Genomic DNA, 25716 nt, shown 5'->3' with positions numbered 1-25716 from the left:
CTAGCTCAACGTGCAGCACACATGGACTTGGTCCAAAGTCCAAACTACAGTATGGCATATGGACATTATCCATGCAATAATGTATGGCTGAGTAAATTGAATCGATTAAACCAATTAAATTAAAATTAAATAAATTAAAATTTTTTCAAATTAACTAAACTAACAGATCTTTTCAAAATCAAATAAATTTAAATCGATAAAATATTAATTAATTTGATTTTTGACTTAATTAATTAAATTATGATGTTAATTTTAAAACCAGCACCATAAGTAAAATTGATCAAAAAATATTATCTTTAAATAATAAAAAATAATACCATTAATAAATAATAATAATAAATATAAATAATTGAAATGCCCTTAATGTGGTGTTGATTTTCAAACTAACACCATAGTCTAGTATGTGGTGCTAGTTTTCCAACACCACTATGGTATTAATTTTTAAAAATTAATATTATAGTGGTGTTAATTTTAAAAACAAGCATCATAATATGTAATGTTGAAAAATTGATCAAAAATTAATGTAGGAGAATTATAAACTTTGGGAGATCATAATTTTTTACTTAAATTGAATCATAAAATTTATAACATATCAAATTAAAATTTATATAGACATCTATATTTGTTATTGGGTATAACCTATAATAATTCAATCTTAGATCTAAAAGATATCATTTAAAACTTTTTCAAAGGCTCCAAAAAAAATTAGTCTATTTATTAAGATTATTTTTATCTTTTGCATTGTTAGATTTTTAGACTATTTAAATATTTATTTAATTGATGTTAGAGCATGATCTTTTAAGTTAATATTTTTTTCATTCAACCAAGAGAAGAATTCTATATGTTTGGTGATTTTCTATGTCCTTGAAATTAGTCTATTGAATAATTGTTATTCTATTTGGCGTTAATAAATCACCAAAAATAATACCTTTAAATGACCAAAATTAATACCTTTAATAGAAAATTTAAAAAATAAAAAAAAATATTTTAAAAATTACAAATAATTGAAACGCCCTTAATGTGATGTTGGTTTTTGGAAATTAGATGTTGATTTTCAAATTAATACTACATTATGGTGTAAATTTTCCAACATTGCATCTTCGATTTGATTGATAATATTAAGTTATTCAGTTTAATTAAATTATACATTTTTAAATTAAAATCAAATTGAATTAATTAAAAAAATCTATATTTGTTTTAAAAATTAAAATTTTAACATAATTAAATTAAAATTTTAAATTAAACCGTAATTGCATGACCTACAATGTGTGTCATATGCACGTGACCTACTATTGTGCTGTAGGTGTCCAAGGATTAATGTTTAGGTTATGCCCAAAGTGTGGCACAATTAGCTCGTGATGGGCCGGGAGCATGCAGTGACACGCAGCTCATGAGCCATGTGCCGACTAACTCAAACCTGGTGGGCTTTGCGACTAGGTTGTGTACAGCAAGATTGATTTCGTTAGAAAAAAGTAACTGGCTGAGAAGATTTTCCTTCTAATAGATGCATTGTTATTTTAAGAAGCCGTACAATCCCAAAGCTTTTAATACGTATAAGAAGCTCGATGAGGCTGTTTACACTAATTAAATCCTTCATGTACGTAAATAACAAATTTAATCACATTATATTCCATAGTCGTTGCACGAGAAGAGTCTTTGCTCATGTTGTTGAATCGTTGAGAGACTATTACGCAATAGAAATATAGAAAATTAAATAAACACGAAACATACAACAAAGTAAATAATTTATCCTTTATATATGTAGTTCAAAACTCTTAATTTCTACTTTACAACCTCTGATTCATCGATAAATCCTTCTATACTTTTCCCTTATAGCCTCTAAAGATGGAGAGACTTTTTATAATTTGAGCTTACAAGATAAAACAAGAAGATACGAATGAACAATACCAATATGGTGTTCTTCTTTTGGCTTCCTTTTATTTGTCATTTGCTTTCTATCTCACTTGAAGGCTTGAGAATGTTGCCCAATTCTTCCCTTGAATGACTTTTATATGCTTCTTGTTTCCAACAACTGTGTGTTATAATTCACTCAATCATTCAACTTTTAATTTACCTAAATCGATTGATTGTATAATCTAAATTATCCGAACCTATTTTTAGTCGACTGCTTGACTCTCAATGATTGCTGGAGTCGACTAATCCTTTATCTAGTCAACTAACCCATTGTCATTTGACAGCTACTACCAATCCTTTCGGATCAACAATTATCTTCTTGGATTCCTAGTGTTTCAGTAGTACTAATCCTCCTCTTCAATCAATTGTTCTTATCTCAATCGACTAATCCATAAATAGAAATATTCTATTCTCTAGTAATCTAGTTTAAGTCAACTAACCATCAGTTGACTAAATCATTGAGTTTGACCAACTCTAAAGTCAAGTCTTCACTTAAGTCTATCAAAAATCTAAAGTATAGGTCACTTGTAGACTTCCATCTCATTTAGACTTCTCTAGTAAAAGGCGAATGCTTTTAGGAGTTTATTCTCCTACTAAGAAGCCTTGTCTCTAGGATTTTCACCTTGACCTATCAAGAGACTTAGCCTCTAGGGCTTCCACTTGTTTAACATTTAGTCAATTTTGTTAGTCCAATCGACCTCTGATCAAGATTGACCAAACTTGATTTAACTTGAATTGAGTTTCAATGTTTGGTTAATATATTAGGTGTTTGAGTAAGATGTTAAGTAGGTCAAGGTTAATCCAATACTTGACAATAGAAAGTTTAAGTGGATCACAATGGATCGGACACTTAGCAGTCGGAAGTCTAATAGGGAGTTGACATGAAACGAGAAGTCTAAGTGAGTCACGGTTGACCAGCCACTTGGCGATTGAAAGTCCAACAAGAAGTTGACAGGAGGCAAGAAGTCAAAGTAGCTCACGGTTGATCAAACACTTGGCAGTTGAAAATCCAAAGGTAGTTAGCAAGGGTAAAGTTCAAGTGGGTCATAGAGGATTAGATTTTTGGTAATGAGGGAAGTCCTAATAGGTCATGATTGATCAGATATTAGGCATTAGATGAGAAGTTCAAATAAGTTAGGAAAGATCGGATGTTTGACAATGGCGAAGTCCTGATAAGTCAAGGTTAACTATATTGGGCAATGAAAAATCTCGACAAGTCAAAGTCGATCGAATATTGGACAAAGAAAGTTCTGGTAAGTTGAAGCCAACCAACTGGATACCAAGCAAAGCGAGAATTCAACTTTGATAAGGCTGAAATAGGAGTATCGAGTCAATCAATATAGTATATCAATCGATTGATAGGATATATCAATTGACTAATGGATGTAAAACCCCTAAAGGTTTGTTATACAGTAACCTACTACAATAATCTACTACCTATGAATAATAATCTAGTACAATAGTAATAGTCGACTGTTGATGTTATTGTAGTTATCATAATCAGTTGACTGATATCATTGTCCAAGTGAACAAAATATTTAAAAGTTGACTGAGGAATTCGACTGATTAGGCAATAGCCAACTGATGGCAATAGACAGTTGATGTTGGTGTAGGGAACATCAGATGATCGAACCTGAGTTTTGATAATGGAAAAGGGTTCAAATTAAGTTCGAGAAGTGGACTAATGAGCTGAATTGAGTGTGCAAGTAGCACAGGAAAATTCTAGTTGCAACTAGACAAAGGAAAACTTGGTTTAGAGGACTAGGCAAGAAAAACCTGATCTAGAGGATTGGACAAGGAAGACATGATTTGGAGGACTGATCAAAGAAGTCCTGATCTGGAGGACTGGGCAAGAAGTCTTGACATATCAGAGCATCAGACAGAAAGTCTAGGCGAGTTTGGAGAATCGGACATCTAGCAGTGGAAGATCTGGAGGCCGAGGATTAAGGTTGAGTAAAAATCCAATGCGTCTAGAGGACTGAGTTGACAAAAGGTAAATTCTCTCGAGTGTAGTGGGTGAGGACGCGTTCTCAGTAAGGGGAACAATAGACGCCAATCTGATCTAGAATTTCACTAAAAATCTAAAGTCAAGACCAAATAATTTACCAAACGTTTCTTTCTTGTTATTTTATTTCTAGGCTAACTTGTAATGTAGGAAAGAATGGTCTGGAACTTTATGTTCCGGGCAATCGGACGTTTCGAGCGTCTAGAAGGGATCCAGTTGATCAGACGTCAGCTGAATACGCCAGCGAGGCAGATGAGGTGGCAGAGTCCTAGTAGTCGGGACACCTCAACCTTTAGGCGATCGGAGAGGTTCCAGGCGTCCGAATCTGGATAAGGCATTGCGGAATTAAAATTGATCCGATAATCTCCATGTCAGCATCTAGGCACCCGAAAGGGATACATGCGCCAGAAAGATGTAGAGTTAGCGTCGAAAGTGTATTGACGGGATGACGTGAAGGCGCCCGGAAGAACTTCCAGGTGTTCGGATCAGGCTTTTAAGCAACTTCAAGGGGAAACCCTAAGATCAACTTAATACACTTCTACAACGACTTCCTACGTGCAAACAATCGATCTAGAATGCTGTCGTAATGCCGAGGAACTGCACTGACAACTATAAGTCTAATATTCTCAGTCGGTAACTATTTTGTTATTTTTTATACTTAAGAGTTTAGGATGGTATAATATTATATTTGAGAGGTGTCCTAAGGCAATCACTTTACTATTATAATATTTATTGGATAAATAATAATTCACTATTTAAGTATACATTTTCTATATGTTTGATTGGATATTAAATATCCGCAATATGATTCATAGCAAGAGAGAATTTATGATTAGATCACAACTAGTGAACATTTCTATATGTGCAATTATGAATGTATTAAAATTATCTCTAGTCAAGGAATTGATGAGCACAGATGTCATCAATTCTGTCAAGATGAAATGATTATAAGTGACACCTAGTAGTACATCATGATCCCTAATTGATCAAAAAATTAACGATTGATTTCAGAACAATTTCTAAACCCTTCAGCAGCTAAAATGAAATGTGCCTCATTCTTTTAACTGTCTTATACCCGCTTGGTTCAGGATATGATCTATATGTGTCAGCCCCCACTAGACTGACTACGTCACACTTAGCCCAAGCTAGTTTTCTTGTCCTATGGATTCAAGTTACTTGTACATGCATGTGTCCAAGAGTATCGTACTCTTGGCATGTAATATTTTGGCCAAAGACTTTCAGTAATAATTCTAACAAGCGGTCGCAGGGTATACATCTCCCTTTTCAAAGAGCGTTGAATCCTTTGTGGGTTATTCAAACACCTTCGGGCACTTTGACTTATACCCAATCATCCCGGGTCCACACCTCCTTGGAGATGTTTGCTTAAGATGTCAAAGTATAAGTCTCCATGACCAAGGTGACTTGGATACCGCAAGTCCAAGGAAACTTGCACTTAAGCTGCATTGAGATCTTCATTGACATATGTATAAAATCATATAAAGTTTTAAGGCAGGTCACTCCAATGAACTATTTACCTTTAACTAGCATCTATATTTTACTCTCAACATCCAATGTCTCCACCAACGAGATCAGCTGCTTGGTTAACCAAGGAATTCAAAACGTGTTAGTCTCGACAGAATCGATGATGTTCGTGCTCATCAATTCCTCGACTAGGAATAATTTTAATACATTCATAATTACACATGTAGAGATGCTCACTAGTTGTGATCCAATCATAAATTTTCTCATGCTATGAATCGTATTGTGGACATTCAGTATTTGAGTTTAAGATCTAATCAAACACATAGAAAATGTGTACTCAAATAGTTAATTACTATTTATGCAATAAATAGTATAATCGTACGACGATTATCTTAGGACACCTCTCAAATATAACAGCAAAGTCCAGTGTCCAAGTTAACTCTCTCCAAAAAGAGGTAGCACTCCTCAAGGAAAAAGTTAACATCAGCTTGTCAATTGAAAATGTTCAAGTTGGAATTTTAACTCAAGTCAAATTTGAGGAAGAAAATTGCAATATGAAACTTTAAGTTGACGATCTGAAAAGATATTTGAAAAAGTTTACTTCGAGCTCCAAATATCTTGATATGATGCTTGAAACTCAAATGGTTATATATGTTGGGTTGCAAGGGTGCAAACATAGTCTCACATCTAAAGTACATGGAAAAGATCATGGGGTTAAAAGGATGGAAAGTATCTCCATTGGTATGAGGCCTTTTGGGGAGAGCCCAAGAACAAAACCATGAGGGTTTAGGCCCAAAGTGGACAATATCATACCATTGTGGAGATATTTTGATTCCATTGATTTTAACAAGTGGTATTAGAGCGAGACCGCTCTTCACCGGACTAACCGCCGGATGAGCCATGATCCAGATCTAACCATGTGGTTTGAACCTTAAACAAAGGAAGTAGGTGCTCCCGTGTCTGAATCAAGAGGACCAGACACCAGGTGAGAAGTCCTAGTAGGTTGGGTGGACCGAGGGGCAAAAAGTTCTAGTTGCGACTAGGTGGGAAGTCCTAGTAGGTCGGGTGGATCGAGGGGTAAAAAGTCTTAGCTGTGGCTAGGTGAGAAGTTCTAGTAGGTCGGGTGGACCGAGGGGCAAAAAGTCCTGGTGGATCGAGGATTCAGACATCAAAAACGACGTTGAGGGGGGCCTGTGGTCCTTTGTTGGAGGGGGGATTGTTGGGTTGCAAGGGTGCAAATATAGTCTCACATCTAAAGTACATGGAAAAGATCATGGGGTTAAAAGGATGGAAAGTATCTCCATTGGTATAAGGCCTTTTGATGAGAGCCCAAGAACAAAGTCATGAGGGTTTAGGCCCAAAGTGGACAATATTATACCATTGTGGAGATATTTTGATTCCATCAATTTTAATAGTATACAATAGATCTGGACTTGGACACAAAGCCAAACATATGTCTTATTTGTCACTTATATATCGAACCAAGAAATCTTAAGTCCAAGCATGAGTTTCAAAATTCAACCTGACCAATCCAGTTAGATTAAACTAATAATGGGTTTCCAAGGATCAAATACACTATTTGATCAAACCCAATAGTGGTCATAATCTAGGGGATCTAAACCCATACTTATTAGATAAAAATTATTTGATTTGATTTTCTCTTTTTTATTTTTTATTCTTGTTGAACTTAGATTGAATCTATGCTAGTTAAGGATACAGATCTGATTAATACTTACCCAACCTAGTACCAGAGTGGAGCGAGATGATAGTATACTAGGGAAACTCAGTTTAAGTAGTCAATTGGGGTAAGAAGTATCTTATTTCATTTACTTAGCTAAGTGGAACTAACCGAAGCTACCTAGTCAAACCCTACACTAGTTAGACTAAAATTTTTCGCTAGATTAGCTAAGTGTATAATTTCTCGAACTAGCTTTGTCATAAAAGGTGGTCATTGTTCTGATACCTAAGAAGACCCCTATACGTCACTACTACCTAGAAGCTGATTCTTGAAATACACACTTAATTAGTCAAACAGTCAAACTTGAATCTAACTCAAGATTAATCAAATCTTAATCACAATTCAATTAATTAAGATAAAAATTGAAAACCATGTCACACAATCCATAGGATTAACTGCTTGATAAACTAGAAATGGGTGAGATGGAATTAGGCACGTTAATTAAAATTTGTTGGATTCTAGCAATTGATTGCTAGAATGCAGCAATCAACTATTGGGTACAGTAATCGATTACTGGAATGAAACAATCAACTGCTGGGTCCAACATGGAATCAATTGTTGGAAGGAAGCAATCCGAAATCAATTGTTGGCATTGTAGCAAAGTATAGTAGGTACTATAATCGATTACTATAGATTGACAATCGATTGGTAGGCATAGCAATCAATTGCTAAGATAAAAAAGAGTTGTTCTATAAGTTTAAACGATCAGATTCAATGGCAATCGATTGATGAAATCTAGTTATCAATTGTTAGATGAAAATCTGCCCAAACAACAGCCTTATAAAGAGGATTTCGAGGAGAATTCTCAATGTTGATTTTTGAGGGTTTGGAGACAAAGTGTTATTACATTCCTACCATCAAGAGATAATCCAAAACGATAAAAAAACATCCAAAGTAAAATTTTTACTTATAAAGTTTGTTTTATTTTGATTTCATTTGTATCTTTGCATATATTTGTATTGCTTGTGTATGTTGTAAGAAACTAGTTGTAAGAGACTTTGATCTCCACATTAGGAAGGTATTCAAGAAGAAGAAGGTTACTGATGATAGTCCGCTAGGACTAGGCCTTGAACGTAGTCGTCTTTATGTGTTTTCTTTTCTTTTGTATTGTTTTGTTTCCACTGCGTGTTAATGAATTGTAGACGAGCAAACGAAATTGAATCAAAGTTATTCAAATAAAATTTATTTATAATCTTTAATAATAAGTGTTTTTATTTAACATGCAATATTCTTTTGTATTCCTTAAGTTTTGTTTCCACTGCACAATAAAAAATATATATTCATCTTTTGTGGATAAGTAATGAATATGTAGATGAATATTATTGTCGAGCCATCGAAAGTCCTAATCTTGCATTATATTTCCATTACAAAAGAATCCATCCAAATATTTGCATGCAAGAGAGTCACTACAAGAAAATCGGTCTTTAACAACACTCAAAAGACATCGATTTTGCCATAAAACCGATGTCTTTTACTTTTTTACAACGGTTTTAATAAAAACCGATGTCTTTGAGAGGTTGATGGGAGACTACGACATCGGTTTTTAGAGGATACAACAACGGTTTTAAAACTGTTGTCTATGTCCGCCTACAACAACGGTTTTTGAATACTACGACAACAGTTTGAAAACCGTGGTCTATTTGCGCTTTCAACAACGGTTTTGGAAGATATAACAACAATTTAAAACCGATGTCTATTTACGCTTTCAACAACGGTTTTGAAAGCTATAACAACAATTTAAAACCGTTGTATATTTTCGTTTTTTCTTTCCCTCTCTCCCTCCAAATATTTCTTCCACCACACGCTTCCAAATCTTAGGTTTTTAGTGGTAAACCCCGTTTAATTGCGCCGAATAACTTTTTAACCTCGGTTTCATCTGCATTCCGAATCACGCCCCTTCCTCACAAACCCGAGCCCTGCTTCTTCCTTCTCCACCGTCTACCGCCGCCGCACACAATTATAGTGTGCTGTTAATAATAGTTTTTACAGCGCACATAATCAAGTGCGCTGCGGATAATATATTATATTTTATATTTAACAGCGCGCGTATAATCGTGCGCTGCGAATAGTATTTTTTATAGCGTATAAAAATTATACGCTGTTAAAAAGGGATTTAAAAAATTAGTATTAACAGCGCACATGGATGATACGCTGTTAAAAATATAATAAAAATTCAAATAAGAATTGTTTTTTACATCTGAATAATAAAAATCTTAATTTAAAAAGGATTAAAAATTTTATTATAAAAAGTATTAAAAATTTAATCGGTAAAAGGTAATGAAAGTTTCGCCCGACGCGCTTTACTTAGGTTATTTTCCCTCCCGAAGTCCCGATCGCTTCTGTTCTTCGCGAAACTCCCCCCTCCGACACCGACTACTTCTCGCCCGCGCGATCGGCCGGCTGCGCTCGCCCGGCCCCGGTAGCCAATCCTCCCGCGCTCGACCGCCTCTGTTCTCCTCCAGCGCTCGCCCGCCCCCCGCCGGCAATATTTGCTCCCGCGTCGGCTTTCCTCCAGCGCTCGCCTGCTCGCGCCCGACCGCCCGCCTGCCCGCCGGTGATATTTCCTTAAGCGCTATTTCCTCCAGTGCTCGCCTGCCCGCGCCCGGCCGTCCGTCGGCGATTTTTCTCCCGCGCTCGCCCGCGCCCGCCCGCGCCCGGCCGGCCGTCATTCGTCCCGTCCCAGCACTCCAACGAGGTAAAATGCCGGTTACTTGTTTCTTTTAGGGTTTTTGTGATTCCTTTTGTTGTTTGATCAGGAAGATGAATATGTATAGGGCAGTATACTTGTTGTTTGATCAGGATTTGCGCCCATCTTTTACTTGTTGTTTTAGGGTTTTTTTTGGCATGCGGCAGTATAGGCATTTTGGGGGCTAATTTCTTCAGAAATGGATACTGACTAAAAAAATAGTTAGAAAAATAGTTAAAATTCAAAGTTAAATGCTATTTGAAACTATATTCTGTGATTTACTTTGTTTATTTCCATTCCTTTTCGTGGGCAGATTAAGGAAATTGCTTAAAGAGGATAAGGAGAAAAAAATCAGCCGGGAAGAAGTTGTGAAAGCCTTGGGAGAACTTCAAGCACAAGCTGAAGTAGCACTTTGTTTCGCTAGCGTCAAACATTGACTTTGCATTGTAGTGGTATGCTTTTCTGTCTCCATGGTACTAATGCTGGCTCTAGTGATGCGGAAGAGTTCTATCATGACTAACAGCTTGTTTTCAAGAATCTTTTCAAACAGGAGATTTGACAGTCTACAAGATTAGAACCAGTAGCGGCACATCATTGTAAATGACATCCTATGGTATAATCACCGGAGAGGTCCATAGTTGTAGCGGTACCATTTTTATACAAAATGATACATGCAACTCTGCCTAAGTGGAAGAGAATCATTTTTCTAATCTCGTTCCATATTAATTTTTATAGTCAAAAGAGTGGTAATTTATGATGATGTTTGCACTTTCATTTTGTATATGAACTGTGATGGTATAGATAACATGCTGTGTACACTGATTAAACTTTGTAGACCGATGAATATGGTATTAGTTTGTCCCAGGAAATTTGTTGCCACTGAGCTTAAGATTAAACCTAGACAAAGAATTCAAAGATATTTGTAGGACTTTGCTTTCCTCTGTTTTTCATTGCAGGTGGGAAAAAGAGAGACTCTTCTTGGGTATAGCATCATCTTCAATTGCTGGATATTTGTATTAGTGATGAATGTTCTTATTCATCAGTTGAAAATGTTGTTACACTATCAGCTGTTCTTCAATTTCTTGGCTGCCTCATGATTTGTTTTGCTGTAAAATTGGGAACACTATCTGTTTCTTTATATGAATTAATTCACTGCCTTGATATATCAAATTTAACTATATTGTGATTTAGGACGATGGAGAGCAGCTGCTGTTTTTGTGATTGATTTATGGATGCTGGATCTGGCTAACAATACAGTTCAAGTATGTTTCTACAAGCTCATCTATGCTTCCATTTATGCATTGCCCTCGCTTGGGATCCACAATCGGGTTTACATATCATTCCTAACTTGTATAGTGAGACTATTAGTGTGGATTCTTCACCTGCAATGCTTGATTCTAGTCCAAACTTGTTAAAACTGATGCATGCACTTTTCTTCTTTGTGGCTGAAATACTTTTTCTCATTACAGTTTTTCATAGTTTCTCTAACATTTATTGGAAGTTGACAAACTATCCAACTTTGCAGATCACTGGTTTCATTATTGCTGCAGTCTTTTTTCCTCTTGATTTTAGCTATCTATTTAGTTGACTATGAATTGCATTTCTGTCCCAGCTAAATTGTCCACATTGTTCTAGAGAAAATGTATTATTTGGAACTTGGAAAGTGATAGACCTTCTTTATATTTTCTTCTAAATCTAATTCCAGATCGATTTCTGTCCTTTCCTGCAAGGAGGTTTTTTTTTTCGCTGCTACTGATCAAGTGATATGGGGGTTGGGAGAATTATCAGCCAGCTTCTAAGGAAAAGGTGGCAGATTCAACCATGTGTAAGCAACTTCTGCAATCCTTTATCTGAAATTGATATTATACCAAGAATTTAAAGGAAGAACAGAATGGAGTGAATGGAGTCTACGGAGAGCATCCAAGAATTTAAAGCTTGCTGGTCCAAGCCTGTTCCAAGTAAGTGAATGGAGTGGCTCATGATTCATTGCTATGCTAGATGGAGATTTTGTTTACTTTTCCCTTTTGGATTTGTATCTGTAGAAGTACAGCAGTCAAAAGGTTATTTGTAAACGTTGAGGATTCTATATTAGTTCCTTCTGAGGATGAAAACAATGTAATATGTTGCAAGAAGAATAATTTTTGTTAGTTACTTTTGATTATTTGTAAATATTGAGGTGATTAAATATATCGGTGCTTTTGTATTTGTGATTTGTTTGATGAATTTATAATATTATGATAATTTTGTCATCTTGCTCGATCATAATTTACAAACAACATAAAAAAATAAGTGTTATTACAACAGTTTTAAATTCAATGACATCGGTTTGGAAGCGTTGTCGTTAAATGATATTACATCGGTCGAAAACCGTTGTTAAAATTGATGTTAAACATATATTACATCGGTTTTACACCGTTGCAAAACCGATGTCGTTGTGATATTACATCGGTCGAAAATCGTTGTTAAAATTGATGTTAAACATATATTACATCGGTTTTACACCGTTGCGAAACCGATGTCGTTGAGTGATATTACATCGGTTTTACATCGGTTACAAACCGATGTCGTTGAGTTGTATTACATCGGTTACAAACCGATGTCTAAAATGTCAGACCTTTTACAACGCCTTCATAGACATCAGTCGATTTTCTCATAGACATCGGTTTTTCACCGATGTCTATGACTGTTTTTGTTGTAGTGGTATATTCCACTACATCATACCTTAATTCATAAGTGTTCAAAGTTTAAAACACATTATACTATAACAACTTCTCTTCTACTTCTCCCTGATTTCATGCCCTTAGCAGCATCTATCATAGTAGTCGTGACATTTTCAAACTTGCTCCTAGTTGTCTCCTCCCCTTCAATTGTCAACTTCGCATGTCCTTTGATTTAGACCCTTTCTGTAGAGTATCATGGGACAGGACAAGCAAATTCAACTGCCATCTTCCATACTAGCACTATCCATATCACCTTCCTTTACTTTATGTGTTTCTTTACAAGAGTAACATGCTAGTGTTGCATGGATTACATAAATCAATCTCGGTAAAGTCGAAATAATATTATTTTTCGTAGTGGTCAACTGTAGCTTCCTGATTTACCTCTTTACAGATGATCGTGGGACCGACCATATGAGGTCATTGGGATGACGAATTCCATCTTTCACTACAATGGACGTACTACATAAATCAAGATGGAATGCCACTTAATGGACAGTATGAACTCTTTTCTACTGCAAATTATTTCTCTTCACTCAGATCTTTGACAACTTTTTTCAAATTCCTTACAATAGGTAAAAGGACCCCTACAACTTTTTCATGCTGTAGCTGCCGGATTGAGGGCAGCCCTGTCGGCAATGGATACGGTGTGATTGCTCCAGCCGGCCAACTTCTGACTGATGTCTCCAAAGTTTCAATGTGTTGGATTTTCAGAATCCACCATTTGGTCCTATGTTGATACCTAGGACATTGTCCTATTGAATGTGTGATCCTGAACTCAGAACGACGGCATAACAAGCAAGCAATTTAAACATAAGTGGAAATGTTATACACAATAATTCCGTTGAGTAGCATCAATTACAATATTCAAATACACCATCAATCCTAGTTAAACTTCAAATGAATGCCCAATGCTTCAAATAGAAAGAGGCCATCGGCTGCAGGAGTGAAAATAAAAGCAACAGACAAACGACAACGAATCAGCAACGCTTCCTTCAGCTCCATAGACACAGTTACAATGGAAACAGGGGAGGTTGAAAAAGGGTAAAACGATCAATGCAACTCACTCTGATACATTACAACAATATAAAATCTAAACCAGTATCCAATCACGTTTTCTAAAAATACTTTTTCTTATCTTTTCCTGTTTAGATTGTCTTCAAAAGTCAGCACTGAACACCCTTTCGACAGCGCAGGGCGCCTGCATCAACAGTGATGGTGCCAACCATGGAGGAAGACTTGGCTCCAAGGCTGGACGCCTTCGCATAGCTCGCTGAGGCTCCAGCCCCGGAGGGGGTGAAGTAGGCTCCATTGAGCAGCAGGTCGCCCTCTGATCTCCAGTTCCAACTCTTCCACACACTTGAATCTGTATCCACTCTCTTGGTCACCTGTTCGACGCGAATACGTGGAACAGTTAGTGAGAGTCAAATTGAATCAAATGTTGCAATGTCATTAGATATCACAACTGTTCACCTCCTTAGCGAAGGGGTTGGTCGGAGCAAGATATCTGTTGCCTTGGCTGTTAATGGTCGGATCAGCACTGCCACCAATGGCGTACATCTCCCAGTGCGTGTAGTCATTGTTCACCACATGGAAGTAGCCGTGCCTGCACCTGTGGTTTTATCGCCTCATAATAAGAATGGCTTAAATAGGAGTTCTATGGAAGTAGACGTCCGAGCGAGCTTAAAAGGTTTGTTTACCTTGGCATTCTCTGAATTAAACCTTCTCCAAAATGGTTGTAGGCGATGGTAACTTGCATAAGTTTGTCCCGAACATAAGAATCACTATGGCCCAACAGCATCACCTGCAAAAAAAATTGACCGATGTGCCCGTATTAGAGCAATTGCATGCACGCAGAGCAGCTTTGCATGTGCTAGTACAAGAAAAGGGAGGGAATTGGACTACTTCGTTATGGTGGGTGAGGTAATTGTTCGATATGGTAATGGCAGTGGAACCCATAACGGCGTCGACAAGGCCATCGGCGCAGTTGGAGAGAGAGTTGTGGTCGACCCAGATGTGGCTGGCCCCGAAGATGGACACCCCGTCGCCGTCGGCCATGGTGCGCCAGCCGTAGTGGGAGGGGGAGCTACGGACCATAGCGTTGCCGGTGGCCTTACAGTCGTGGATGTGGAGACCATGAATGATGATGTTGGTAACGAACTGGATGGTGATGCAGGCGCCATTGGCGATGTGCACGTTGGCGCCGCGCCCGTCGATGGTCTTGAAGCTGTTCATGATCAGCTCCTGGGTGAGGGTGATCACCATATCGCGCTCAAACACGATCCAGAGGGGCTCCTCTTGGATGACCGCGTAGCGGAGGGTGCCCGGCCGCGGGTTCACAGGGTCGTCGTCCCCGGGGTCGGTCACCACGTAGATTTCGCCGTCGCTACCGCCGAGCGCGTTGCGACCAAAGCCGATCCCGCAATCGGCCAAGCGATTGCGGTTTAGATGCCATTCCGGGTCACAGCGCCAGCAGTCATCGATGGGGTTGCCAGTGGAGCACGACAAGTAGCCGAGGTTGCGGCGAGCAGTGCTGTTCTGTATCATTCTGTCACAAACAATTCCAAAAGATAAGTAGAAATTCCTCCGAAGATTGAAAATGTGTGCAGAACTGGATGTGGCTGGGGGTCGTTGCAATGTCATTACTTCTCTCATCGGAGAATGAACCGACCAGGCCATGTTCAGCAATGAATAACACAGAAGAAGACAGGAAATTAAGTACAAGACTGGGGGACGATCGAAATGGACCGCAAAGCTGTACAAACGAGAAACTGAGGTATATAGTTTTGCATTTACCAGCGTCGTAGGCTCAGTAAATGCCATTAACACCTTGGACTGGAATTTCAGACAACGTCAATAAATGATCTTTGACAGAGGCGAACTGTTTGGCAAGACAAACGTCCAAGGAGCACCCATGTCGCAGCCATGGCAGATGCTTATTTTGGGATAACCTGTTGTCCATATACTGAAACGCACCCTAAATTTAACACTGCAACATGCACAGCTACATAGTAACCCGCCACGTGAGGATCAAGAGTGCAATGGGCAAAGAAACCAGAGGAAAGCAATAATTTGACCACTTTTCCCCCAGCGAGAAACGGTGACAATATAGACGACTGGGCAAAAGTTCTTCAGTTATTAATTATTGTACAAGTTGGGAAGGATTCCATGTAAAGACAGAGTTCGATCATCAGTACAGAACCATCAGTAAGAACTCTCTTATTTATAACCTTGTTCAACTAACTACTCAGTCCTCGAGAGAGGATTATCTACGTTAGCTTTATGAGAAGATACAAGGAAAATGTAAGCGGCGATCCAAGGACTTACATGTGTACCTCAGACGCGACCAGTTCTGGATCGTCGACCGGGCGCACCACCGCTTGACGCTCAGCGGCACTGTAGATAAATCAGAACAGAATGGCTAATCTCGCCCTCAAAAGAGTCAATAAATTAACAAACAAAAAAGACTTTCGGTTTAAAAGAAATAAGACAATTCTAATTCCTGCTAGCGTTTTGACAGAATGTTTTGGCAGAAACATATTTGATTTGATTCGATTCGGTGACCTTTTTGTTCTAAACATCGTAATCTGTTCTTGCATTTTGCTTTTTTGCTTTTTCACCTTTTTGTCGAGAAAGCGGTCGGTGGCGCACGACAAAAAAGGTACGTGGAAGGAACTCAGGGTGTTCAGATTTGACTGACCTCTTCGCGCTGGGAGTCGACTCGTAAGCTGCAGTAGCTCTCAGGCGCCCCCTAGAGGTCGCCGCCACTGCTCCAGCCCTAGAAGACCACAACACCTCTTCGTTAGTAGGAAATTTTTAATTGCAAAAACCGAATTCGAAAAAGGGTGATTCACTTCTCAACCCTTTCCTTGATTCGAAATCTAAGAAACTGTAGGCAATTGATAGCTGGAACTCCAAATCTCCTCTTTCCTTCACCACAGATCCGGGAGAGCAGAATGTACCTTGAGGCGCAGACGGTGTCACCAACTACGAGCACGAAGAGCCCGAGAACCAGGAAGGATGGGCGGCGTCCCATCTTTTTACAGAAGCTCTCTGAAACCTGGGCACGGGAGAGGGAAAGCAGAGAGATCAAAATGCGAGTAAGCCCACCGCCATTTTATAGCGCTCTCTGCACCACTCTCAGATCCAAACTCAACCATGGTTGAGCGACGACGCTCGGTTCGATTCGGCGGTTAACCAGCCCGTACAGAACTAACCGCCACTAACGACGGCTCGTGATCTTCAACGTTCCTCTCTGAAACCATCATGACGTATGCGAGCGAGTGTCGACTGTCGAGCCGACTCGATTGCCCCTTCGTCGTCGAGTGTGTCGGTCGCGCAGCTGGATGCCGAGTCACGGTCGTCTAAATCAGGCAGGCACATTCAATTCCCTCCTTCCTTGATGATTGATTAGAGGAGAACTCCTCGTGCCTTTGCGTGATAGTTCCGCATGCCGCTGTTAATTACCGGCCGCATGCGCCGCGGTGCATGGATGGACACTTTAGTTGACAACGTACGTGAGAGCTGACTCGGTAGCTAGCTCAAGAGGTTGCGTGCTTCGTTTAACTGAGGCTCGCTCGATGTTGCGAGGCCTCGGCGTCAATTGCGGCGTGGCCGACGGAGCTTGCTTAGCGAGGTTTGTGGCAGGAATGGCGCAGCAGAAATTATGGTCATCTTCTTCTTCTTCTTCTTTTTCTTCTTAATTTTTCATTTAATTATTACGAGACTATTGATCGATTGTTGTCGTCCACGGATAGTTTGTTAGATTTTGCGAGAGAATCCTATTTTGTTTTACTTACCCAAACGTGCTACGGAAAGCTTGGGGCAACGTTCAACGTGATCCCATCAAAAAATCATATCAGATAATACGAAAAGATGAATAATTATATGTGAAAAGGGTCAAAATAACATGCCAAAAATTTGAAAAAGAGATGATTAACTAGGAAGAGAGTTGAATGATAATTAATGGCTAAGCTGGGAACTTTTGTTTGTAAAATACCAGCCCAAATAGCAGCCCAATTTAACCCATTTAGCTTATAGGGTTATTGGATCTTGGATCCGACCCGTTAGGGAGCTTCAAACCCGAAACCCGTTTAAGCCGGTTAAAAGGGGATCAGAGATCCCGATCGCGAGCTCCTCACCGAGATCCCGATCGCGCCTTCTCTCTTCGTTTCCTCCGATCGCGACGCTGCCGACCTCGTTCTTCTCCGACGCGTGCGCCGTTGTGCCAGGACAGAGGCGGATCGCTGACAACCGGAGCTGAGGGTGGCTGATCATTGATCGATCGGTGACGTGCCGTCGAACAGAGGCAAATCCGGTGGATCGGGCAGCGGCAAACTAGAAGGAAGAGGAAGAAATCAGTAAGTGCTTATTTGGTTGGAATCTTCCGATTGGGTTTCGTTGAGTTTAGATCTTGTTTCTAGGTCTTCAGATCTTGAATCGAGGGCTGATTTGGAGTTGGTCGGCTGTGGGTTTCGGTTGCATTTGGCCGGCGGTGAGCAAGAAGAAGAAGAGAGGTAAGGGATTCTTTAGCTAGGTTTATTACTTCGATTTCTTGTAATAGACTTGGATGAATGGTTGGAATCTTCTTAGGTTGTTGGATGTTTTCTCTCCTTAGCGTGTGGCTTGATCTTTGCTCTGTTTGAGCTATCGGTGAAGAAGAAGGAAAGGAGAAGGGAGAACAGGAGCCTGATTCAAGGTGAGGGTTGGCTTTCTTAGATTCAATCTGTGTTGATAATAAAGTTTGTGAGCAGATTAGTTGATAAACTGGTTCTGATCAGAGCTTAATGGTTGGATTTAATATTTGAAGGTGGTTCGGGTTTCTGCTGCAAGCAAGAGAGGAAGTACCTCTGTTGATTACGGCAGCAAGGGAGGAGGAGAGTGGAAGTTGATTAAGGTGAGTCCTTGATGTTGGGTTTTTCTTCAACGATATAGGATATGCTTGAGGTTACTGTTGGATTTATGAAGGATTATTTGTGGTTGTAGATTAGGTTAATGTTAACAGATTAAGGAGAATTAATGGGAGTTTGATAATCCATTATTTGGATTTATGTCGGACGAATTTTGGTAGATGGATTTAGTTGAATTAGTTTAGGAGATTTAATTACTGTCATTTGATACAGTATTGTCGTATTAAATATTGCGTTGCCATTATTTCAGGACCTTGATCTGGATTGGTCCTATTTTATACGGAGTGCGTATTTTTCTGGGGGTTCTAGTTGTTGACGAGCATCAGACCAGGTGGGTACCCTGTACTTGGTCACTACAGGCTAAATCTTTTCAGTGCATGATCTGTTGTTATTCCTGCTATCCTGTTGATACTTTCTATGTTGATGCATGTTATCCTGTTGACACATGTTGATATTCGTGCTTGATACTTATCGTTGACCTTTGTATGATCTATCTTGATTCATGATGATACCATGTTGATATGATCTATTCTGTTGATACCATGTGGATACCCTGTTGATAATAATTATGCCATGCTCACAAAATCAACTCCAGTACTATCAAGGAAAGATAAGGATGCTCAGTTTCACCGAAAAAACAACTCCAACCAAATACTTTAGTTTAATTACTTTTGACCAAATTAATACGATTTTCAATTGGTTTTCATTTGGCTTTCCAAAGCAGCTTAACATTAGTTCCACAGAAAGTGAGGAATCAATGCTTTGTGGCAGGACATGTTCCTCTTCTGCAAGTCTTGTTCCTGAATGAAGAGGAAGAACATTTAATAATTAGATTTAAAAGAATACGGGTACTTTTGTAGAGGTAGGTGAAGGGTTGGGTCATGAAAAGTCTCTTTTTTTTAATGTGTTTTTCTTCTTGAAAATATTTTAATTAAATTAATCAATTTTTTTTAGTTGCCATAAGATATTTATTCCTTCGGACCGATTAATTTTAGATGTCAAGTTGGATCCCATAAAATTTTTTTATTAAATCAGAAAATAAAGATGACGGTTCAGTCAAATAACTAACATTTTCGGATTCTTCATCTATTTAAAATAAAATCTTTATAAAAAAAAAAATAAATCCATTTATGTCCCACGGAAGTTTCCCACCGACCACCACATAAATCGGGAAGCACATACCGGCCATCTATGCCCAGCATCAATTGCGTTCCCCATTTGGAAGAAAATTCTTGCAAATACGTCGTAGCTAATCGAACCGCAGGTCCCTAGGTCACAACCCGGATGTCCTACCGTTGCACATCATAATTGAGTTTTAAGATCTAATCATCTCATCGTGATTAGGAGACTTAAATCAATTATTCTCTCGCGATCCCACACCGTCAGTCCACGATCATTTATGAGAAGGTAAATCGAGAAATTGTAATTGCCCACGACGGAGAAGAGTATTATCTCGGCTTCATCAAGATTCAAATCCTTATCTTTTTCTACAACTCTGTTCCGTCGTAATCAACTCAATTATGTTTCAAGATTTAAATCAATTATTCTCTTTTAAAATCCCAGTTAGCCACATTGACTATCTCTGAGGGTGACCGGTCCGGTCCCATGGAAGTTTCCCACCTGCCACCAAGGTAAATCGGGAAGTGCACGCAGCGGTCAGTCCAGACGCCCAGTATCCTTTGATTGTGTTCTCCATTTGAAGGAAAATTCCTTACGTCGTATTGAAAATCGAATCGTACTTAAGTAACAAATTCATGTTCTACCGCGACACTATTGCCCAATGACTTAAATCAATTATTATCGGCGTTACATGGAGTGGGTCGTCGACTGCATGTTATTTCCATTTATTTTTCTAATGGGATGTGACAACGTGTTGAAACAGTCAGCCATTCTCAACTCTCCCAATCAGTGACGCACACACAATTCTCTCAATCTTCCAAAAAAAAACAGCTAGCCAAGTCGGTTGACTAGACTTCATGTTCTATCATCCACAAAACACGCTAAGTTTGTGGTGTACATTCAGGGAAATATCTTGAGAAAGCAACAACGAATTATTGAACACGTGAGAACATGGAATTTAAAATTAAATTGGATTCAAACTAAATAAATAAATCGGGTGGGTAGAGGAGTTAAGAATTATATTAATTTAAGTTGGAGTCAATTTAGACTTGATTTGATCCACCGAATCAAATAATAGATTAAATCAATGACTCGATTGACTTAAAATGATTTAAAATATTTTTAAAATAAATCTTAATTCTTTTTTCTCTTCCACATACGCACACCGTCCCGCGACTCCACGCCGACCTTTCCTTCTTCTCTATTTCTTCTTCTCCTCTTCTCCTTCGCTTCTCAAGAGTAGCAGCCCTTTTTTTTCCTCTCTTCGTCTTCTTTGTTTTTGCTTCTTCTCCGTTAAATAGCAACTAACAGCATGCACTTTGCTGCCTTTAATTTTTCATTGGGCCAATAGCTAGCATCCAACCGCAGCAAAAGAATTTCTGAACTTCGCAGCTTCTTTGTTCATCAGTAACACCAACAAAAGAGCTAGCAAGCAATTAAACATCTCTATTTTACCATTCCATGTTCTCTTTGTGTCGTTGCTGAGTTCGATAAAGCTAGTTGAGGTTGCTAACGAAGAAGGTAAAGCTTTCCTCTTTCTCTTCTTCCTCTATATCTAGTGTTGTCCAAACCAAGAGGAATCATATATTTTTCCTTATATATTTTTGAATCTGTCGGTATTCTCATTCAAAGAGATTATCGTGTGTGTACAACTATCAAGTGAGGGTAAGGATTGATAAATTGCCATCAAATTTTGTAATAAATACAGTAGCAGATTGCAGGTGCAAGCAACACAAATTATTAAGCATGAGTTTCCGATCCATTGGGCAGATGCAGCTCTTTCTTTCTCGGTTCTTGGAAACAGTAGCAGTAACGCTCTTCCTTCTTGGTCACTCCATATCTTCTGGTACGTTTAAGAAAGAATTAATCCTAGTCAAATATTGTGGATTTTATTAATTTATTTTAATAATTAATCTATCACATTTAATTTTGCTAAATATTAAAAAAATCATCTTATTTTGCACTTCATCAGAGATGCATCCTTTTTTGTTCTTTAAATCCTCTCTTTCGCTCCGCAGTGGAATAGTAAGATCTTTTGGGTACTTGAAAATATTTGACAGTTGTATAAAAATAAATAAAATTGAGCATAAAAATATTATACCTTCAATATCATTATATATATAATTTTAGTTAAAATATTTAATGATCTCAAAATCAATAAAATGAATATGTTCATTCTCAGAGATATTAAGAGTGCAAACGGTGCATTTAGAATACATTTGAAAGCTCTGACATCAAATTAAATATTCCTCATTAAAAATATTTTATAGCTAATAGTACTCAATTGATTAGAAACTTTCAAATATTTTTATATCAAACTTCAGAAAAATAATAGAAATACAATAATACCTATTTCACATAAATTTGAGATCTTTAGGTAAAACATTTTTGGGCAACATTATATATTGTTCAAAAGTACTGTTTGACAAACTTATAAAGCTCAAAATAATGAATAATAATTATATGCATTTAAGAGAAGTACACTTTTAGTTTGTCTCAGTACTGTAAAGTTCAAAATAAAGAAAAATAAATTAAAAAGGTTTAGGATCATTAAATAGGACAGTGTTTTTGAATCAATTTTAAACTAGCCGGTTGGTTTGGACGGACAGTAAAAGCAGTTGTGGCGGATGGAGATTTTTTTTTTTTTTTTAAAAGAATGTTTAATGATAAATATTTCTTTAAATATTTATTTATTTATTTATGATCGTTGGTACAGGAGATACAATGATCCAGAACAGCTCACTTGTCAATGGACAGAACTTGACATCGACGGGAGAATTGTTCCAGCTGGGCTTCTTCAGTCTAGATGATAGTTCAACGAAGGGATACTTAGGAATCTGGTACTGCAATCTCACACCGCAAGAAGGGACTGTAGTATGGATCGCCAATAGGAACCAGTCTGTCAACACATCCATGGCATCCTTCAACCTCACTTCCGATGGAAATCTAATCTTATTTGAGGAAGACAAAATCGTTTGGTCGACGGGAACGAGATACACTGGACTCAATTCTGCACGCTTGCAGCTTTTAGATTCTGGAAACCTCGTGCTGAACGACAGCAACTCGATTCTATGGCAGAGCTTTGAGCAATCGAACGACAGCGACACGAATCTCCCTGGCATGAAGCTCGGATTTAACAACCGGACCAATACTTCATGGCGGCAAGTGTCATGGAAAAACTCCACGGATCCTTCTCCGGGAGACTACATCCGGATGATGCGTGCTCTGCCTATACAGGATGTTGTCACGTTGAAGGGATCCGCCAAATACCATCGCAGCAGCCTATGGTTCGTCGTCGGCCAACCATCGATGGCGAGCAGCCCTCAGTAAGGCACACGTTTGTTTCCAACGAGAATGAGACCTACTTTATGGTTAATTACACGGCCTCGCCGACGCCGGTGCTGATACGGACAGTGTTGTGGGCCAATGGAACCCACCAGCGTTGGTTTCTTGACCGGGGTGGCAAGAGAGAGTGGCAACTTCAGTGGTCGATTCCGGCGGACGAGTGCGATAACTACAATAGCTGCGGCCACAACAGTTTGTGCACCAAGAATACACACAGCCGTCGACTGCCAGTGCTTGGACGGGTTCATAAAGATTGCGGAGTACGGAAGCGAGGCCGGGTGCCAGAGGGAGAAGCCTTTGAATTGCTCGTCGAACAACCAGTTTTCCAAGGTGCAGAACGTGAAGGTGCCCGACACTGAGAACGCTACAGCACGAGGAAAAATGAGTCTCGATGACTGCAAGAAGTTGTGCTTGAATGATTGCTCCTGCGTGGCGTATATGGTGATCAATGGGTCTTATGGATGCATAACTTGGCCTGGTGATCTGTTGGATCTCAGAACTTTTGTCGATGAAGGAGATGATTTATACGTTCGGTTCGCAGGTAATCAAATTTCTAATAGAATTGGATCGCCAAAGTACGATTAATCAAACATCTGTCTTTATCACCACTAATTTATCCATTAACTTGTTTATTCACTAACCCTTTAGCACTTAGCAGTCAGTTTTTTTTTCTCTTTTACAAGACAAATCAAATAAGAAATATGCTTCACTATCTGCCATTAACTCGTACCGTGTTACAATTTATTTTTGAGACATCCAATGAAATTTGCATCTGTTTTTCATGTTTGCTTAGGAAAAAACAGCACTGGGAGAAGAATTCTATTTATTGTCATCTCTATTGCTGCAGCACTGCTATTCCTTTGTGCTATTTTTATTTACCGTCGAAGAACAAAAGCAACTAGACGAAGACGGAAACTACATGCAGAAATATTCAGTATGACTACTGAACTATTATTATATGGTGTTTGAACATATATATATCTGCTTATTCTTTACTACGAAAAATATCTTTTGAACAGACCATAAAGATCAACATGAAATAAGAGGTGCAGAATCTCTATTGTTTGATCTGGAGGCTATTAGGATAGCTACGGACAACTTCTCTGAAAGAAACAAGCTAGGAGAAGGAGGATTTGGGGCTGTTTATAAGGTCGATCCTAAAATTTGAAGAATGCTTTATATAACTGTGGATGATTCTTCGACTTGATAAATGAGTAATAATTCTGGTGACACTTGAAAACAGGGAACACTGGAGAACGGAGAGCATGTAGCAGTAAAAAGACTTTCAAGAAGCTCAGGACAAGGACTAGATGAGTTGAAAAATGAAGTGTTTCTGGTTGCCAAACTTCGACACAGAAACCTTGTGAAGCTGTTGGGCTGTTGCTTAGAATCAGAGGAGAAACTACTCGTTTACAATTACCTTGCTAATACAAGTCTTGACAAATTTTTGTTTGGTATAGTTTCAGTCTCCGTTTTTGCATGACAACATCCTCAATCCATGGAATTGATTATCTAGTAGTTTGCTAATCTAATGCAGTACTTAATAGTGTACTTGTTCAATTCCATTCTCGAATATATGTTCTAAGATTGGTTGTGTATAATATTGATTACATGAATAGTTTAGTCCTCTATTGCACACACCATGATTGGCAAATTAGTAACCAAATATTACATATGGATGGTGCAGATAATTCAAAGAGAAAGCAGTTGGATTGGGCAAGAAGGTTTAAGATCATTGAGGGCATCAGTCGAGGACTTCTTTATCTTCATGAAGATTCGCCATTGAAGATCATTCATAGGGACTTAAAAGCCAGTAACATCTTGTTAGATGCAAATATGGATCCCAAAATTTCTGATTTCGGTCTTGCGAAGCTTTTTGGTGCAGATGAAACCCAAGGAAACACTAAAAGAATTGCCGGAACATTGTAAGCAAACACTCTATTTATCATTGTTGACCAAATTTAATACTTCAAATGAACAGAGAGTTTCAAAGAATAGAGAAAGTCTCAATATGTTTTTCTTGTTAATGACAGTGGATATATGGCACCGGAATATGCCTTTCATGGGCTCTTCTCAGTTAAATCAGATGTGTATAGTTATGGTGTGTTAGTTTTGGAGATCCTAACGGGTCAGAAGAATAGTGGTTACCGAGGATCTGAATATCCAATTGAACTTGTTACTCATGTAAGTATTAATCCTCCCTTCGATTGAGTGATAGGAATTTGATACACATTTTATTCAAATGAAGTAAAGTTCTTAACTACACATGCTATCATCTCACTTTAGGTGGTTTGGCGCCATTGGACCCAAGGAAGTGCCCTGCAAGTGATTGATCAAGATCTAGTTGAACAATGTCAAACTCAGCAAATATTAAGGTGCATACATATAGGGTTACTATGCGTGCAAGAAGATCCAATTCAAAGACCCACCATGGCCAATGTTGTGCTTATGCTCAACAGCCTCTTTGTCAGCCTTCCCACTCCTTCAGCACCAGCATTTCTCAGTCACCGTAATACCACCAGTGAATCAAATGGCCTTCCAAGGAGAGAGAACTCCAGCGGAAGCGGAAGCAAGGGAATTCTAATGAAAATTTCTGAAAATAATGTTTCAATCTCTATGTTGGAGCCTAGATAGTAGGAAAGTTCACTTCATGTTTATATATATATAACTGAGTCTTGATTGAACTTCCAATATTATGTTTCAAGTTTATGCCTATTTATGTAAAGTTTAACTAAATGTTTAGCTTCAGGTTTATTCTAATATGTATTTGATCTAGTTTATGGAGTGATTCGTAGTAGTAA

The 25716-nt window shown here is 38.5% G+C and overlaps 1 protein-coding gene, 1 long non-coding RNA gene and 1 pseudogene across 2 annotated transcripts; 2 read left to right on the top strand and 1 right to left on the bottom strand.

Annotated features, from left to right (window-relative positions):
- Nucleotides 1-13576: 13576 nt before the first annotated feature.
- LOC141832882 (putative pectate lyase 8) lies at nt 13577-16578 on the bottom strand. The gene is made up of 7 exons (XM_074720243.1): nt 16505-16578; nt 16243-16320; nt 15870-15938; nt 14448-15090; nt 14243-14346; nt 14016-14154; nt 13577-13930 (listed from the first exon to the last, which is right to left on the bottom strand). Exons 1-7 carry the CDS (start codon nt 16576-16578, stop codon nt 13709-13711), a joined length of 1329 nt encoding a protein of 442 aa, XP_074576344.1. The 3' UTR covers nt 13577-13708.
- Nucleotides 16579-17672: 1094 nt separating this feature from the next.
- LOC141833050 (uncharacterized) lies at nt 17673-19002 on the top strand. Its single transcript, XR_012602190.1, has 5 exons — nt 17673-17902; nt 17966-18058; nt 18135-18240; nt 18352-18438; nt 18702-19002. It is a non-coding gene; the product is annotated as an uncharacterized LOC141833050 (long non-coding RNA).
- Nucleotides 19003-20925: 1923 nt separating this feature from the next.
- Nucleotides 20926-25622, top strand: LOC141833049 (G-type lectin S-receptor-like serine/threonine-protein kinase RKS1; annotated as a pseudogene).
- Nucleotides 25623-25716: the final 94 nt, after the last annotated feature.

This window comes from Curcuma longa, chromosome 8, assembly GCF_044706935.1.
Source record: "Curcuma longa cultivar G26 ecotype Majalengka, Jawa Barat chromosome 8, ITB_CL_G26_1.1, whole genome shotgun sequence".
NCBI classification, from domain to species: domain Eukaryota; kingdom Viridiplantae; phylum Streptophyta; class Magnoliopsida; order Zingiberales; family Zingiberaceae; genus Curcuma; species Curcuma longa.
Note: the sequence above shows the minus strand (reverse complement) of the source record. Positions and strands in the feature narration are given on the sequence as shown.